The 14,155-nt window shown below is 46.5% G+C and overlaps 1 protein-coding gene across 3 annotated transcripts in view; it reads right to left on the bottom strand.

The window, feature by feature from the left end:
* rnf220b (ring finger protein 220b) overlaps nucleotides 1-13,581 on the bottom strand; it is a 28,144-nt gene extending 14,563 nt beyond the window's left edge. For all 3 annotated transcript variants that reach the window (XM_012924391.2, XM_014411473.2, XM_012924390.2), the window contains exons 1-2: nucleotides 13,253-13,581; nucleotides 11,534-12,145 (exon numbers count right to left, since the gene is read on the bottom strand). In XM_012924391.2, the coding sequence (XP_012779845.1) occupies nucleotides 11,534-12,125 (592 nt within the window). In that variant the 5' untranslated portion in view covers nucleotides 12,126-12,145; nucleotides 13,253-13,581. The remainder of the gene's footprint in view (nucleotides 1-11,533; nucleotides 12,146-13,252) is intronic.
* Between the last annotated feature and the right edge of the window lie 574 nt (nucleotides 13,582-14,155).

A 14,155-nucleotide genomic window follows, 5' to 3' on the forward strand; every position in this document is an offset into this window, starting at 1 on the left:
GTAAAACTGTGTAAAACTGCGTAAAACTGTGTAAAACTGTAAAACTGCGCAAAACTGTGTGAAACTGTGTGAAACTGTAAAACTGTGTAAAACTGTAAAACTGCGTAAAACTGTGTAAAACTGTAAAACTGTGTAAAACTGTAAAACAGCGTAAAACTGTGTAAAACTGTAAAACAGCGTAAAACTGCGTAAAACTGTGTAAAACTGTGTAAAACTGTGTAAAACTGTGTAAAACTGTAAAACTGTGTAAAACTGTAAAACTGCGTAAAACTGTGTAAAACTGTAAAACTGTGTAAAACTGTAAAACAGCGTAAAACTGTGTAAAACTGCGTAAAACGGCGTAAAACTGTGTAAAACTGCGTAAAACTGTGTAAAACTGTAAAACTGTGTAAAACTGTGTAAAACTGTGTAAAACTGCGTAAAACTGTGTAAAACTGTAAAACTGTGTAAAACTGTGTAAAACTGCGTAACACTGTGTAAAACTGTAAAACTGTGTGAAACTGTAAAACTGTGTAAAACTGTGTAAAACTGTGTGAAACTGTAAAACTGTGTAAAACTGTGTAAAACTGTGTAAAACTGTGTGAAACTGTAAAACTGTGTAAAACTGTGTGAAACTGTAAAACTGTGTAAAACTGTAAAACTGTGTGAAACTGTAAAACTGTGTAAAACTGTAAAACTGTGTAAAACTGTAAAACTGTGTAAAACTGTGTAAAACTGTAAAACTGTGTGAAACTGTGTAAAACTGTGTGAAACTGTGTAAAACTGTGTAAAACTGTAAAACTGTGTAAAACTGTGTAAAACTGTGTGAAACTGTAAAACTGTGTGAAACTGTAAAACTGTGTAAAACTGTGTAAAACTGTAAAACTGTGTAAAACTGTAAAACTGTGTAAAACTGTGTAAAACTGTGTGAAACTGTAAGACTGTAAAACCGAGTTGGTACTGAGCGTGCACATTTGTCCCTGTTTAAAATGAGTTACATGATGCGACAAAGTTAAGGTTCACTTAAGGTTAAGAGAAAACTGAGTTTCAGTAAATATTGAGGTTTAGAGGAAGTCGGGGGACAGTCAGGTATAACCCCCCGATCTTTTCACACTATAAAAACAGACTTTTTTAAGCTGAGACTTTAATATTTTAATGAGCCATTAAGACTTAAATATGTGCAGGACATTTGCTCAGACTTACTGGTACTATTTTACGCTTTTTAAAGAGCTGTGATGTGGTTCTTTGTTCACGTGAGGATCAAACGCAGTGTAATTTGGTAACTGAGCGTCTGTTTGGGTCACTGGATCAGCCAAACTTCAAATCAGGTCAAACTTTCCTTTGTACATTTTCAAAGTGGTCCTGACTTGATGTAACTTCTTTGTATTAGTTACTCTGAACACCTTATTCCTGAAACAACCATTACAGGGAAAAACCCAAACCAGCTGCACAGCAATGAAATCAGCTTACAAGAAAAGGGCTAAAGCTGCGGGCCACAAAGTGTCAGCTCTTGACTCTGGCATGCTTTTGCTGAGCGCTGTCTGTTAAAGTCATGCCGTCACTTTGGATCAGGAAGCCAGTGACAACGGACAGCGACAGCGCCGTTCACCGGCGGTCTGTCAGTCATTCTGATGGCGACAACCTGCACTCACAAGACAGCCTGAAACACACAGATATCCGGCTCTGTCTCACTCTGTCAAAACCTGAAGCTCTCTCAAGACTCTAAAGGCAACCAATCTCCCTCTGCAGTTTTCAAAGTTTAACTTAAATGTATTTTTGCCAGGAGGGAGAAGAGAAATATGACAATTCGATGACAATATCTACGACACAGTGGCCACCACTCTCCTCTAAAGTAAGGGTGGAATAAGCAGGTGTTTGAGCTGGCCTCTGAAAGTCGGGAAACACCAGCAAATTGTCAGAAAAGCCTTCCAGCAGTAGCAAAGGTTTCCTGCACGTTAGCAACTGCAACTCCTCTGATCTGGTTAATGCAATATTTCTTTTATGTAGCAAACAATCATTAATGTTCAATCAATGGATCAATGAGTTCTGCAGTGTTTCTTTAGCACAGGTGTTTATGAGAAAGAGGCAGGATGACAGAAAGAGACGCTAACAGACACATCACTCCAAAAATACAGATCGCTATTACCCAGACCGCTGATTAATACACATTAATGCTCGCTCGCTCGCTCTCCTATTATTCCGTGGCGTCCTCATCACGTCTCATTTTCATTTCCCTTCTCACTTGTTCTCTCAATTAGTGCTTAATAAGGAGAAAATGAGGGGATCGCTCTGTTGCTTGCAAGGACTCGACTTTTCTAAACAGATCGAGACAAACACTGTGTGTGTGTGTGTGTGTGTGTGTGTGTGTGTGTGTGTGTGTGTGTGTGTGTGTGTGTGTGTGTGTGTGTGTCTCACACTCACAGTTTAATTAGTGCAGCAGGACACTGACACTGACACCGCGGACTTTTCTTTTACTTTATTACCTCGTCTCCTCGTCCGGTTCTCCGGTCCGGAGACGAGCGTGGTTGACAGGTGTGACACGCAGACGCACGCACCGTAGCTTTGCCTCATTAAACAAACGTAAGGCCAGAATTTTAGTGTTTGTAACGCACCAAAACTCGACAGGAGCAAAGCCTGCCACTCTTATTTAAAACAGGAAAGAAAGATTAACTCGATTTGAACTGTTGCATGAAGCACGCTGTGGAAACGCAGACGAGGTCCACAGATGGTGCTGAGAGGCTACAGAGAAGCTGTTGGAGTATAATAAAAACAGAGATAACATGAGCTCTGCTGTTACGACTGATTGGACAAAAAGGAGAAAAAATGAAGATTTTGCTTCTACAGCTTCTTTAAAACACTGCTCTCTGAGAAGGAAACAGACCGGCTGAGAAGGAAGCATTTTTTATAAAACTGATCGCATGGATCAGCATCATTATCATCATCATCACTCTTCATCAATCAGCCTTAAGAAGGCTGCTCTTAAATTACCTGAACTAACTGAATTCAAGCATTTTTCTTGTGATTTTTCTGTTTGTTCTCCTGTACTCGCTTCATTTGTTTAAAAGTGGAAACATACAGCATGAAGACTGGCAGGAAAAAAGGGGCAATTAAAATATGCTCCGATTAAAAGGAGAAAGATGAGCTCATAAAGAAAGAACAGAATTCATCTGGTTAGCCAGAGAGGAAATGATCGCACATTTAGTAACAACAGTCAGAGAAATAATAACTTACTGTCTTTGAGGTGATTAATACTAAAAACTCCTGAACGTGAGGAAATCGCACAGTTTGCTCAAAACCAACAAAAACCCTGCAGATGCTGTTTCAAAGAATCTGTTTTCATTCTGAAACGACTGCAGTCGTGCACGCCAGCGTTTGCCAAGAAAAAAGCCTGATCAGTCTGATCCACAGCTGTTACTGTGCCGTCTTTTTACACTGGATTGTTGCTTTAGCCAAGTCATTTTGACACAAACAAGCGCATACGCTGCCCAACTCGCTCCCACCTGTTTTCCCATCACACACCTGTCCCACATGCACTTTGTGCAGCGCAGGTGAGCAGTGGAAACCTCACCCATCAGGCAACAGCACTCTAGAGAGACTTAACTAGTAGCACACTTCAAACAAAGTCTGAATGGTTTGTTTTTTCCAGGCAATGTGTAGCCGGAAAAAAGGACCCCGCATCGGGCCTGAAAGCAGTGTGAGCGGACAGCATCCTACTTTGGCTTCGTCCGTGAGCATCGCTGCAGATAAGACCTATCGCTCTCATCTCTCTCCTCGAGATAAGATCTGATACTGTCAGAAACGCCGCGCGACTGCTGCTGGTACGAGAGCACCACGAGCACCTGGTGTGTGATACACCTGTGTTTGGGTTAGTCACACTTCCTGAGGATGTTATTGTGTCTGCCTGGAGGAGCAAACAATTACAGCAGATGACGATGGTTTTATCTTCAAATGCTGGAAAGATACAGATGATTGAGCAGCTTCTCTTCAGTGACCCGCAGACACAAAGGCGAGGTTTTTAAGCGCTGATCGTGATAACTCATCGTGTACAAAGCGCCAAATTCTAAAGAAATCCACGAGGACGACGTATTCTTCAAGGAAGGAAAGCACTTGCTGATGTTCGTCGTTCTTGTTTTAGCGTTCACGCTTTTATAGGTGAAAATAAAGTTTTACATTTCAGTCCATGTAGAAGTAAGAAAACAAGAGACAAATTACAACAGGACAAACAAGCAAAGTGAGAACAACTGCCTTAGAGGTGAGTCGTTGCATCAATCAGCCACTACAGTGCAAACAAAGGTGAGCCGTATATAATGCTGCTGTTTTCTTTTGTGGCAAAAGGGCGCAACAGCTCAGCTTGCAGTGTGAGGCACCCCGGCACAGACGGGCGCCTCTCCCGAATTAGATGCCTTGTTAGGAAAAAGATATAGTGAGCTTTAATACAAGGCTCTGAGCAGAGGGGACAAGCTGGAAAGGCTTTTGCTGTTTTTGTGTGCGACTGGTAAGAAATGTGTCTGCAAACACACATCTCAGTGTGTGTGTCATTTACACTCACTGCCGTGTAGCCGTGGTGAGCGCAGCGCCGTGTGAGCCCCCCGTCAGCAAACACAGGAGAACAAAGAGGCCGGTGGCAGCGCCAGCGGGTGTAGATCTTCTCCGCTGTGTTGTCACTCCGCGAGGTCACACAGGCGCCGCTCACAGTTCACTCTCCTCCACATGACTGATCAGGAGACTGGACTGAACCGGGCAACACGCACCAAGGTCGGCTCAGAAGCAGCTCTAACCCTCAGCTGATGTGATAATGATCCAACATCAGTCTGATTTATTTATTTAATGCAGCAGCAGCTGCCTCGAAGCACTTTATACGGAGCCCGGCGCTAACACGAGCAAACTTAGAAGAGCTGCTTAGTGTTCTTGTTTGATTCCATGGTGAGCATTCAGGGCAATCCTGAAAGGATCTCATAATGTTTCGAGTAAGCAAACACAGATTTCTGGCACTTTGAACTTCCTGTTTCCTTACACGACAATCTTTTTTTTTCTAATAACAATATAATTACGCCTTCTTTTGAAACCTGTTCAAATAAAACTCCTGGGGATTCACAGCTGGCACAATTGCACTGCACATCTGCGTGCGGATCTCATTTTTCAGATGTCGGCGGGATTATTACAGAAGCGCTTTGACAGCGTTATGTAAGATCAGCCTCTGTGAGTCTCAGGATGGCAGCATTTGCATTGAAACAATCCACAGCATGTATCCCATAATCATTCAGCGATTGATTTGTGATTGGGCTAATAGGGTCGTGACCGAGACAATAGGACGTATAAAGAGTCTCTGCTCTCACTCGGCTTCACAGACTCGCAGCCGGCCTGCCGAGCGCTGCCTGTGTGGTCTGCGGGGACAATTAGCACAATCTCCATACTAATGGCAGTTTGTAATGGACACTGCTGAGCCTGCCAGCCGCTGCGTGCACGCCGGTTTCCTTGCATATGCATGTGTGTGTAAGGGAATGTTTGAATATGCGCATATCCTTCCTCCCTGTGTGCAGCTTGGCATCTCCTCAAGACGAGGTACAGATGATGCACTGAGCTTCTGTGCTGATGTATTTTTATGTGCGTGAGTGTAAGTCGCCCGTGTTTTACTGAGGCGAACCTCGTCTCCTCCCCTTTTGCTTGCAGCTCTAACCCTGCTCCACGGCCACTCATTAGCACCATAATAAAGACCTGAGACGACACGTAAAAGGTTATATACTGCTGGACTGCTGCTTTCCTACCAATTATCAGAGCTGTGATTTATGGCTGAGACCCAATGCAGCTCTCTGTGGAGAACTGGGGGAGTGTTTACACCTCTACACAGCGGGGTGAGGGGTCAGTCCTGCTAAACTTTGACCTTTCAGGCAGAGGTGCATAGCAGAGAGTTGGGCAAACAGTTAAGCACCGCTGGAAGCGACTTGATCGATCAGAGGGTCTTTAGGATGCACGTGGAAGTAATCTGTGCCGTTTCCTGTGCAGGAACGTGGTTATATAATTATTTAACCCCCCCACCCTAACTTTCAGTGTGTAAAATCACTCCCTGTTTGCTGAGTTGTTTGAGTTTCCCAACTCGGAGTGTGAAATTTATGCACTACACAACGCCGTCAAGAAATTCCCACACTGGAAGGCAGAGACAGGAGCCCGTGGTGTATAAACCACTTTGCGCTAACAGTCCCACAGTGCATAACGCTGCATTTTATAGCAGGAGAATTTACCATCCTACTGGGCAAAATGACAATTATTCATAAAAGTTCAAACTCTCAATTTGTTGCTCACTGGAGTAAACTGCTGGTGTCTCTTATATGGATACGCTGACATTTTCCAGGCCCCTGAAGTCATTTTCCTTTTATTCATTTTTTATTTTGTGAATCACCCCAAAAAATGCGCACTTGTTAATCAACAAAAAGTGCCAATCCTGCTCCCTGAGCCACTGAGTGATGTCAGGAAGTCGTGTATCTGGGAGGTGAAACTACCACGCCTGGCGTGCCTTTCACTTATTGGCTTTTGTCGAGCTCCTCCACAGCTGGGAGACTTGCAACAAGCACAATTGACATGCTGTAATGAGGTCTGTGTGTGTCACTGGCAGACAAGCGCTTACACACACACACGTATAGTTTCCATCATATATATGTGTTGGTTGCTGGCTGTTATCCAAGCATGCAGGATTGGTGGGGTCTTGCTGTCTGTCTCCTCAGCGGCATGTGTTTAACCCCAGAATTTGGCCTTCATGCCCTCCCTATCTGCCTCGCTGATTTGTTAAGCTCCAGGGACAGGACGAAGGACGTGTGTGTGTGTGTGTGTGTGTGTGTGTGTGTGTGTGTGTGTGTGTGTGTGTGTGTGTGTGTGTGTGTGTGCTACTTCTTACCAACACGGATTCAATCTAGCGAAACAGCATCTTTACCCTGAGCGTTTCCTATGCGCACACACACGTACGAAGGCTTTGATGTGAGATCACAGGCAGCAGGTCGATCAGCTGCACGTATAGAAAAGCAGAAACGGAGCAAAGAAAAGATGGAAAGAAGGCGTTCGTTTCAACGAGGAGGCTGTGTTAACAACCTCTGAGCCCCGCGCTCGTTACAACTCGCGCTCTTTACCTCGATGTCTCACACTCGAGCCTTCCACTCTGCAGCCACACCAGCTCGTGTGGGACGATCACGGCAGGAGACGGAGGCAGAGGCATCAACTACAAGATGTGTTATGACTCATGTTCTGTTGACCGTCTAACAGGTGCTGATGGTCACTGCAAAAAAAGACCCCCTCCTCCCCCCTCCTCCGCCCCTGCTACTGTAAAATCTGCTTCCAGACCCACAGAAGTCTCGTCTGTCTGTGACGAGCAGTGTGGTCCACAGCCTCCTGAAGACGCTGGCATGTGTAGAGAACGCCTACACACACACACAAATGCTGCACACTCCATTCGCACATGCACAAACATATATGGGACCACACAGCGCACTTCTACACCAAGACAAGCTCCCTGCTTCCAGCCTTCATACGACGGAGAGAAGGAGGTAGAACAAAAAAAGCTGAGAAGACTTTCCCCTCCTGCCAGGATGAAAGCCTCCTTTAGTTGGGAGAACATTAGGAGGACAAACCACCATCACAACAGGAGGGGGAACAGCCAACCACGACGTGCTCTCACATCAAACGCAGCCACCATTAATATTGTAATGCTTCCTCCCCGAGCGCCGAAAACTAGGAACAAGACTGCAGTGTGGTCAGCGTACGAAGTGCTTACACCATGCAACTTTAAACAGACTCAGCATCGCCTCTCTGTGTGTGAAGCTGCCCGGTGACATTTCAGATCCTTTTTTATTTTCAGTCGGGAGAAAATGATGCTACACTTTTTTTCTACACCGTACTTTCCAATAAATGTGGTCTTATTTCCTTTAGTTCTTCATTTCCTGCCTCCTATTTTTACAAAACGTCACTTTTTGCAATGAACTTTTCTCACAGCACAGAAAAACAAAATCATAGCAAAGAACAAACCCTGCCCTGACGCATAAGGTTAGCGTGACTGTTGATGCATGCAGTCCATATGCTAGTCTGCCAGATAAGGAGTGTACACATAGGGAATTATAGCAGGTACTATATGTGTATGCATGAGCATTGAGTGGCTGCTATTGATCTCCTGTGGTCTGCTGGGGGATGTAAACACTGCGTCTTTCAACGAGAAGCTCAGCTCGATATGAACAGCCTTCAACGACAGCTGCACACAAAACACGGCAGGCGAGTCCTTCTTATCAAATCAGCAGAAACAACTGCAGTACGAGAGAGGCAGAGGTGTGAACGTGTAAGACAAGTTACAAGCACAATAAGTACATTTTTTAAAATGTGCGTTCGTGGTGGCTGCAGAAGCTGACAATATTCATATTTTCATGACCGAAGCAACACCAGCAGTCCTTAATTCACTTCCTAAGAAATGATAAATAAACTCATGTTCACCCAAACTCACAGCAGATAAGCTTAGTTTGGAATGAGCTCAAACCCATCATGTGCCACGCGCCACGTCTAAGGCGAATATCGATTCTGCTCGAGCCGCACGGCGTGCCAACAACCCGTGAGTAACCAACCGTGGAGGACACTTGCACACTGAGCGCATCTGGTGGAGACTCCTCCGAGTGTGTCATGCTTAAATGTTTCCCCGCTGATACCTTCCCGCGGGACGTCGTTTCACGCAGGTGAGACTCTCGGAGCCTTCTCTTCCGAGTGAGGGTAACGCCTCCAGCGGCTCATTCAAAGGCCGAGTGTGGCGCTTCTTGCGTGCAGGCTCGGCACTCGCTCAGGAGATCGTTTAGGCTTTCATTCATCATTTTTTCCAACCTGACACAAGTAAACATGTAGTATAAAGTACAGTCACGTTTTGGAGAGGCCGTTTGTGAAATACACCAAACAGTGCTAAAGATTTACAACTGACAAGGACGTTTTTTATTTACCAAAGAAAAGTTCAATTAAAAGTTTTGTTATCTGCTGTTTTTAATATTCCGTTTGCCTTCGCATGATTTCTGCAGGTGAAGGTGTTCTGGCAGCTGAATCCGCCGTTTAAGTGCTGCATCACAACACTAGTGCTCTCAAACATCTGGCTCCCATTATCACAGCTGTCACTTAGCTTTGCCACCACTGTGAGACGCACACACATGCACGTACGCACACACATGCACGTACGCACACACATGCACGTACGCACACACATGCACGTACGCACACGCAGCATCTGGCCCTGGCATGTTTTTTGCCACTCTACTCCTCCGGTTTCCCAAACTCGTGTTTCTGGTAAAGGAGCATTTTAGTTCCAGCTCAGTCCTGCAGTGGGAAGCGTCTCCCTGAGGAAAATAAGCATGACTCGCTCCAGTGAAGACATCTGCCCTTTGAAAGCGAGCGTGGCTGTTTGAACAGCTGTCAGTGCACACCGTGCATCTCAGACCTTCCCTGATAAAACGGCGGCGAGCCTGGGAGGGGAAATTGACACGAGGAAGACACTAAATGGACAGAAAAGGTGGCCGATGGCAATGACAGGCGACGCAGGTGGGGAGAGGTACGGTGTACCCGCTTGCTTGTCTGGACTGACAAAGAAACATGAGAGGAAACAAAACGCGTGGTCACCTGTGCGCACTGCTGGAGACAAAAACTCCTGCAGATCTTTCTGCTGATGGAAAACACCGAGGAGGAAGCTCACACAGGGAAAAGCCATTAGTTACTGTGTGTTCTGACAATGTAAATGTTTTGTATGTTTACAGGACCCGGTTTAAATATTCAGGTGTGCTGCGGAGCCACAGAGGGTCTCAGTACAAAGGGCCGAAAATGTTAAATGAAGATTTAAAAAGAAGCAAAACTCTGCACTGATGAAAAAACTAAAGGTAGGATTTTATGGTCAGCTTCGTACTTCCGCGAGAGCGCCTGCTGCCGCTGTGTGCGAGCAGCAGGCGCTCTCACACCCAAAGAAGATTTCAAGCTTAACACTTAAGACTTTTGGTCCTGAAGTGACTGTCTGTTACCCAGTCAAGAGGAACAAGTGTATGTCAGACTTAGGAAAGTGCTGGGAGCTCAATTGCATTAAGGCTCTTAGTTTGCCCGAGCTGCAATCTAATTGGATAAAGCTGGAAAAGCAGCTTCCAATGTGCATGAATCCATTTTTCCTTTGGCACAGAGATGCTCCCCATGTTCCAGTCGACCCCGTCTTTTGTCCTTGTCAACATTCCCCAAATGAGATTCCCAAAATCAGGAGGTAAGCGCGCACGCACGAGCGCGCCGAGCAAACACTGTCAGGCAGACACACCTCTCACACCAGCGCGCCGGCTGGCATCTCGTCTTTCCCTGTCCTTATTAAAATTCCATATTGAGATTCCTCGCTGCCACTCCGCCTCCCTGGCCCTGTCACTCAGCTACCAGCCGACGACAAAATCAGCAAGTTTGCACAAAGACGAGCACATATGCATAGAGACACACACACGGCGCACAATCCAAACTTTTCTTAAGACGACTCGTCCCTGCTGCCGCCCTTTATGTGTGGGATGAAAGTTTCCTTTAGGTGAAATGTACGAGAGCGCGTATCTCCCCCCCCCGCCTTTGCCCCCTCTCCATCTCACCCCCACCCCCAGCTCCCTCTCATTGTCATTATTTTCGATGGTGTCCCCCTCTGATCTGCTCTCTCCTCTCTCTCCTCCCTGGTCCCTTTCATCTGTCAGGCGCTCCCCTTTGGCGACCGCCACTGAGGGGGTTTGATTTCCCATCATGCCTAGCATCGCCTCCCCGACTCTGGCTCCTTCACTCCCTCCCCGCTGCCTCTGAGGCGAGTGTTGTGCCCCCGCGTCGTTGGGCAATTATCCCTGGGAGTAATGAGGAGCGTCTCTCCCTCTGCGGCACGCTGACTGACACCTCTCCCACTCATTTGTCAACAAATCAGACGGCTGGTGTGGGCGGCCATATTGAGCTGAGGGTTGTCGTAGGGAAGCTCAGGCTGAGGCGCATCGCCACGTCTCCCTCTCTCTTTTTCTGTATCCTCCTCCATCCCTTCCTCTCTATCTCTGCCACCTCGTTATCTCTGACAGGGTGTCATTCGTTCCAACTCTCACTCCTCCCGTGTTAACCCTCCACACGCTCCCATGTATTTGTGTTCCTCAGCCACCAAGAGAAATCTGACTTCCAACAGCCCTAATGGTCATATGTGGCTAATGATCACTGAGCTGAATAAGTGACAGCGTTCAATTTATTTGTGTGGAAGCCGCTCACAGCCTGCCTCTGTAAACACTTTGCCCGACTACATGCTGACGACTAAAGTGCAGAAGGGGGAAATGTTTGCAGATATGCCTTTACTCACAAAAGCTCCTTTCAATTTGTCACCTTTAGTGGATGCAGCTGCAGAGGATATGTTACCCTCATTGGCCCTGTCATGTCAGGGGCGAGCAAAGCCTTTGATGTGCTGGTTAAACGCTGCATACTTTAAAGAAGCCCGATGAGTGACTGCGCTTTCTCTTTAGATACGAGCTGGGAGAATTGTGCAAACATAACAGCGCGTCGTGTGCGTCTCACTCACTGTGCTCTTTGCGCTCCTCGGGGCTCGATGAAGCCTCTCCATCAGACAGCAGGCCGGACATGGAGAACAGCTTCCTCCCCGACTCCTCCCCAGCTTTGAGGGAGCCTCCGAGGGAGCCAAAGTCAAACTCCTTCCCCTCCACCTCTGGAAAGCAGCTTTTCAGCCTCTTGGCGGGGGTGAAAGCAGATTGGTAACCCCCGGACTCCCTCTCATCTTGAGGCGAGGAGAAAGGCCGGAAGGCGCCCACACCGCTGTGGTTGAGCATGCCCAGGGTGGAGCAGTCCAGGTTTGGTGGGGTGAACTGTGGGTGCAGGTGGAGCAGGGAGGCCGGGAAGTCTCGGGACGAAAAGGTGCCTGACATGGGGCCCTGGCGCTGATACATGGAGGTAAACGTGTAGGAGGCTGAAGGGAAGGGGAGGTGGAGGTCCTTCTCCACAGAGACGGGGACGCCGAAGGGCCTCGGCGCTTGGCAGGGGACAGAGGCGTCTCGGCCAGACTCTGCAGTGGAAGCTAGGACCATCAGGGCAGGGGACGCCAGTGGAGCCGGTAGGTAGGAGGGGCTGTCCATCTTGAAGGGGCGGTGGAGGTCCATTCACCTCCTTTATGCTGGTTCTGAGAAGACGAGGAGACAAACGAGAGGAGAGAGAAAAGTGTTTGGATGAGACACAAGAAGAAATGATTCTCAGTGACTGTTGTTAGGCAGACAGGAAATGATTTCATTTTGTCAAATTTACAGGAAATTGTTTGATGTCCTCTTTAACGACAAGATCTTGATTTCTTCATTTTGTGAAATACACCCAGCTGCTTTTGTGAGGCATTTTTACAATTACAGGTTTCGACTAATTTCAGCAGAAAAATGGGTTTGAGGAGGCCTACTGCGCCTGTAAATAATTACGACGGGAATAAATTGCCAATAAAACACACACGTAGCTGGAGCCTGCAAAGGATCGTTTTGATAGCGAAGTCTAAGCGATTAAATTGGGGAAATCATGCAAACGCATTTGGGAAAGACGACGATTCTTTTTTTCTCCTTCTTCTTTCAGACTTGAAAAGAGAATAAATCAAGACAAATGTGTCCGGTAAAATTAAATTCTAGGAATATTTTTGTTGTTGTTTTTATTCTTTTTTGTTCTAAGGCACAAAAGTAATCTGTGCTGACGCGCAAAAGACTGATCCGCTTTAGTTATTGAGAAGTTTGAAAAAGTGCGCTTCATATGAAATGATGAGAGGCCTCAAACAGGGAAAAAGGTTTGGGCCCACACAACCACTTTTTTTTTCTTACATCAGAAGCAAAACTATTCAGGAAATTTACCAAAAACAAAATAAAAGTTGGGACTCTTAAGAGGGACAAAAACGACTTAATTTTTTTAAAACAAAAAAAGCCCCTAAATGAACAAACTGGCAAAATACAGACGAAACGTTGCAAATTACTGACAGTTTTTCAGCGCCTCGTACTTTCTGCTCGCGTCCAAGAGCGCAAATGTGACCCCGGTTTATCCCAGGAATTAGCCTCCCACCGTTTTTCCAAGTCTTTCCACGAGTGTGTTATAAAAGTGGGGGCTTTTTTCTCAGTAAGCTCACAAGTTCCCTAACTTTAGGAAAACACACGCAACAAAACCTCACACCAGAACACATGGCAATCAAAAAGCCAATTAAACCAATTAAACCAAATGAAGGCGTAATCACTGGAATTATCGCGAAGCATCAGTCGGCACTTACCGTGATGAAGTCTCGAAGCGAGATTTATTTCGCCGCCAACTCTCTCTCTTTCTCACTTTGCCTTTCTTCCAAGTTACAGTTAATTTCAAGGACGCGGCACTTTCTCCCGGTTACGCAGGAATGAGAGAGGGGAAAAGACCTGCAGCTGCGGGCAGCGTCGGCTTTTTCGGTCCTCCTCCAGATGTTGTGAGTGTTTACGAGTTAAGGCTGAGATGAGGCGCGTAGCTGCTGTGTTCCTGCGCAGGATCGAGGCATCAGTGAGTGGACTGGCTGCGGGTCGGTCTGTCTCTGTTGGTCTGTGCGCTCTGTGTGACAATCCCCCCTCCACCCCTCTCTTTCCACTTTACCCTGCCCTCTTTCTCTGTAGCCTCGTCCCCCCCACCCCTCTCTCCTCCGCGCTCTCCCCCTGAGACACGCCGCGTGCGATGGACACATTCAATTTCTCGTCCTCGTTTAAGGTGAGTTACAGTGAAATTGAGTCAAAAGAAAAATGCACTTATCAGCTGCCCACAGAGTAGGGGTGGGTGTGGATAAGAAGAGAACTTGAGGGATTAAAAGTGTCAGATTATATCTGCGAATATAGAATCAAACGTGGTAACTTTCACTGAAAACTCGTGAATATCCGGTTATTGTCACCTGCGCTTCTTAACTCGCAGAGTCGAATCCACCACATCAGTCTGAGTTTATGAAGGACATGCATGCACCAAAATTAAACCTTTCAGCTGCTTTCAGTGCATTAGTGCTATATACTAAGTTCACCAACTCATCGCTTTCTGTGCGCACGCGCACGCGCGAGCGAGCGCGTGTGGCGCCGCTGCTTTGAATGGCAGGTAAATGAGTTATCTGCTCCTCCGTGGCTCACTGAGCATGTACAGTCGCCAGCCTGTGTGATTGACACTTGGG

This window comes from Maylandia zebra, linkage group LG23 (genome assembly GCF_041146795.1).
Source record: "Maylandia zebra isolate NMK-2024a linkage group LG23, Mzebra_GT3a, whole genome shotgun sequence".
In the NCBI taxonomy this organism is placed as follows: Eukaryota; Metazoa; Chordata; class Actinopteri; order Cichliformes; family Cichlidae; genus Maylandia; species Maylandia zebra.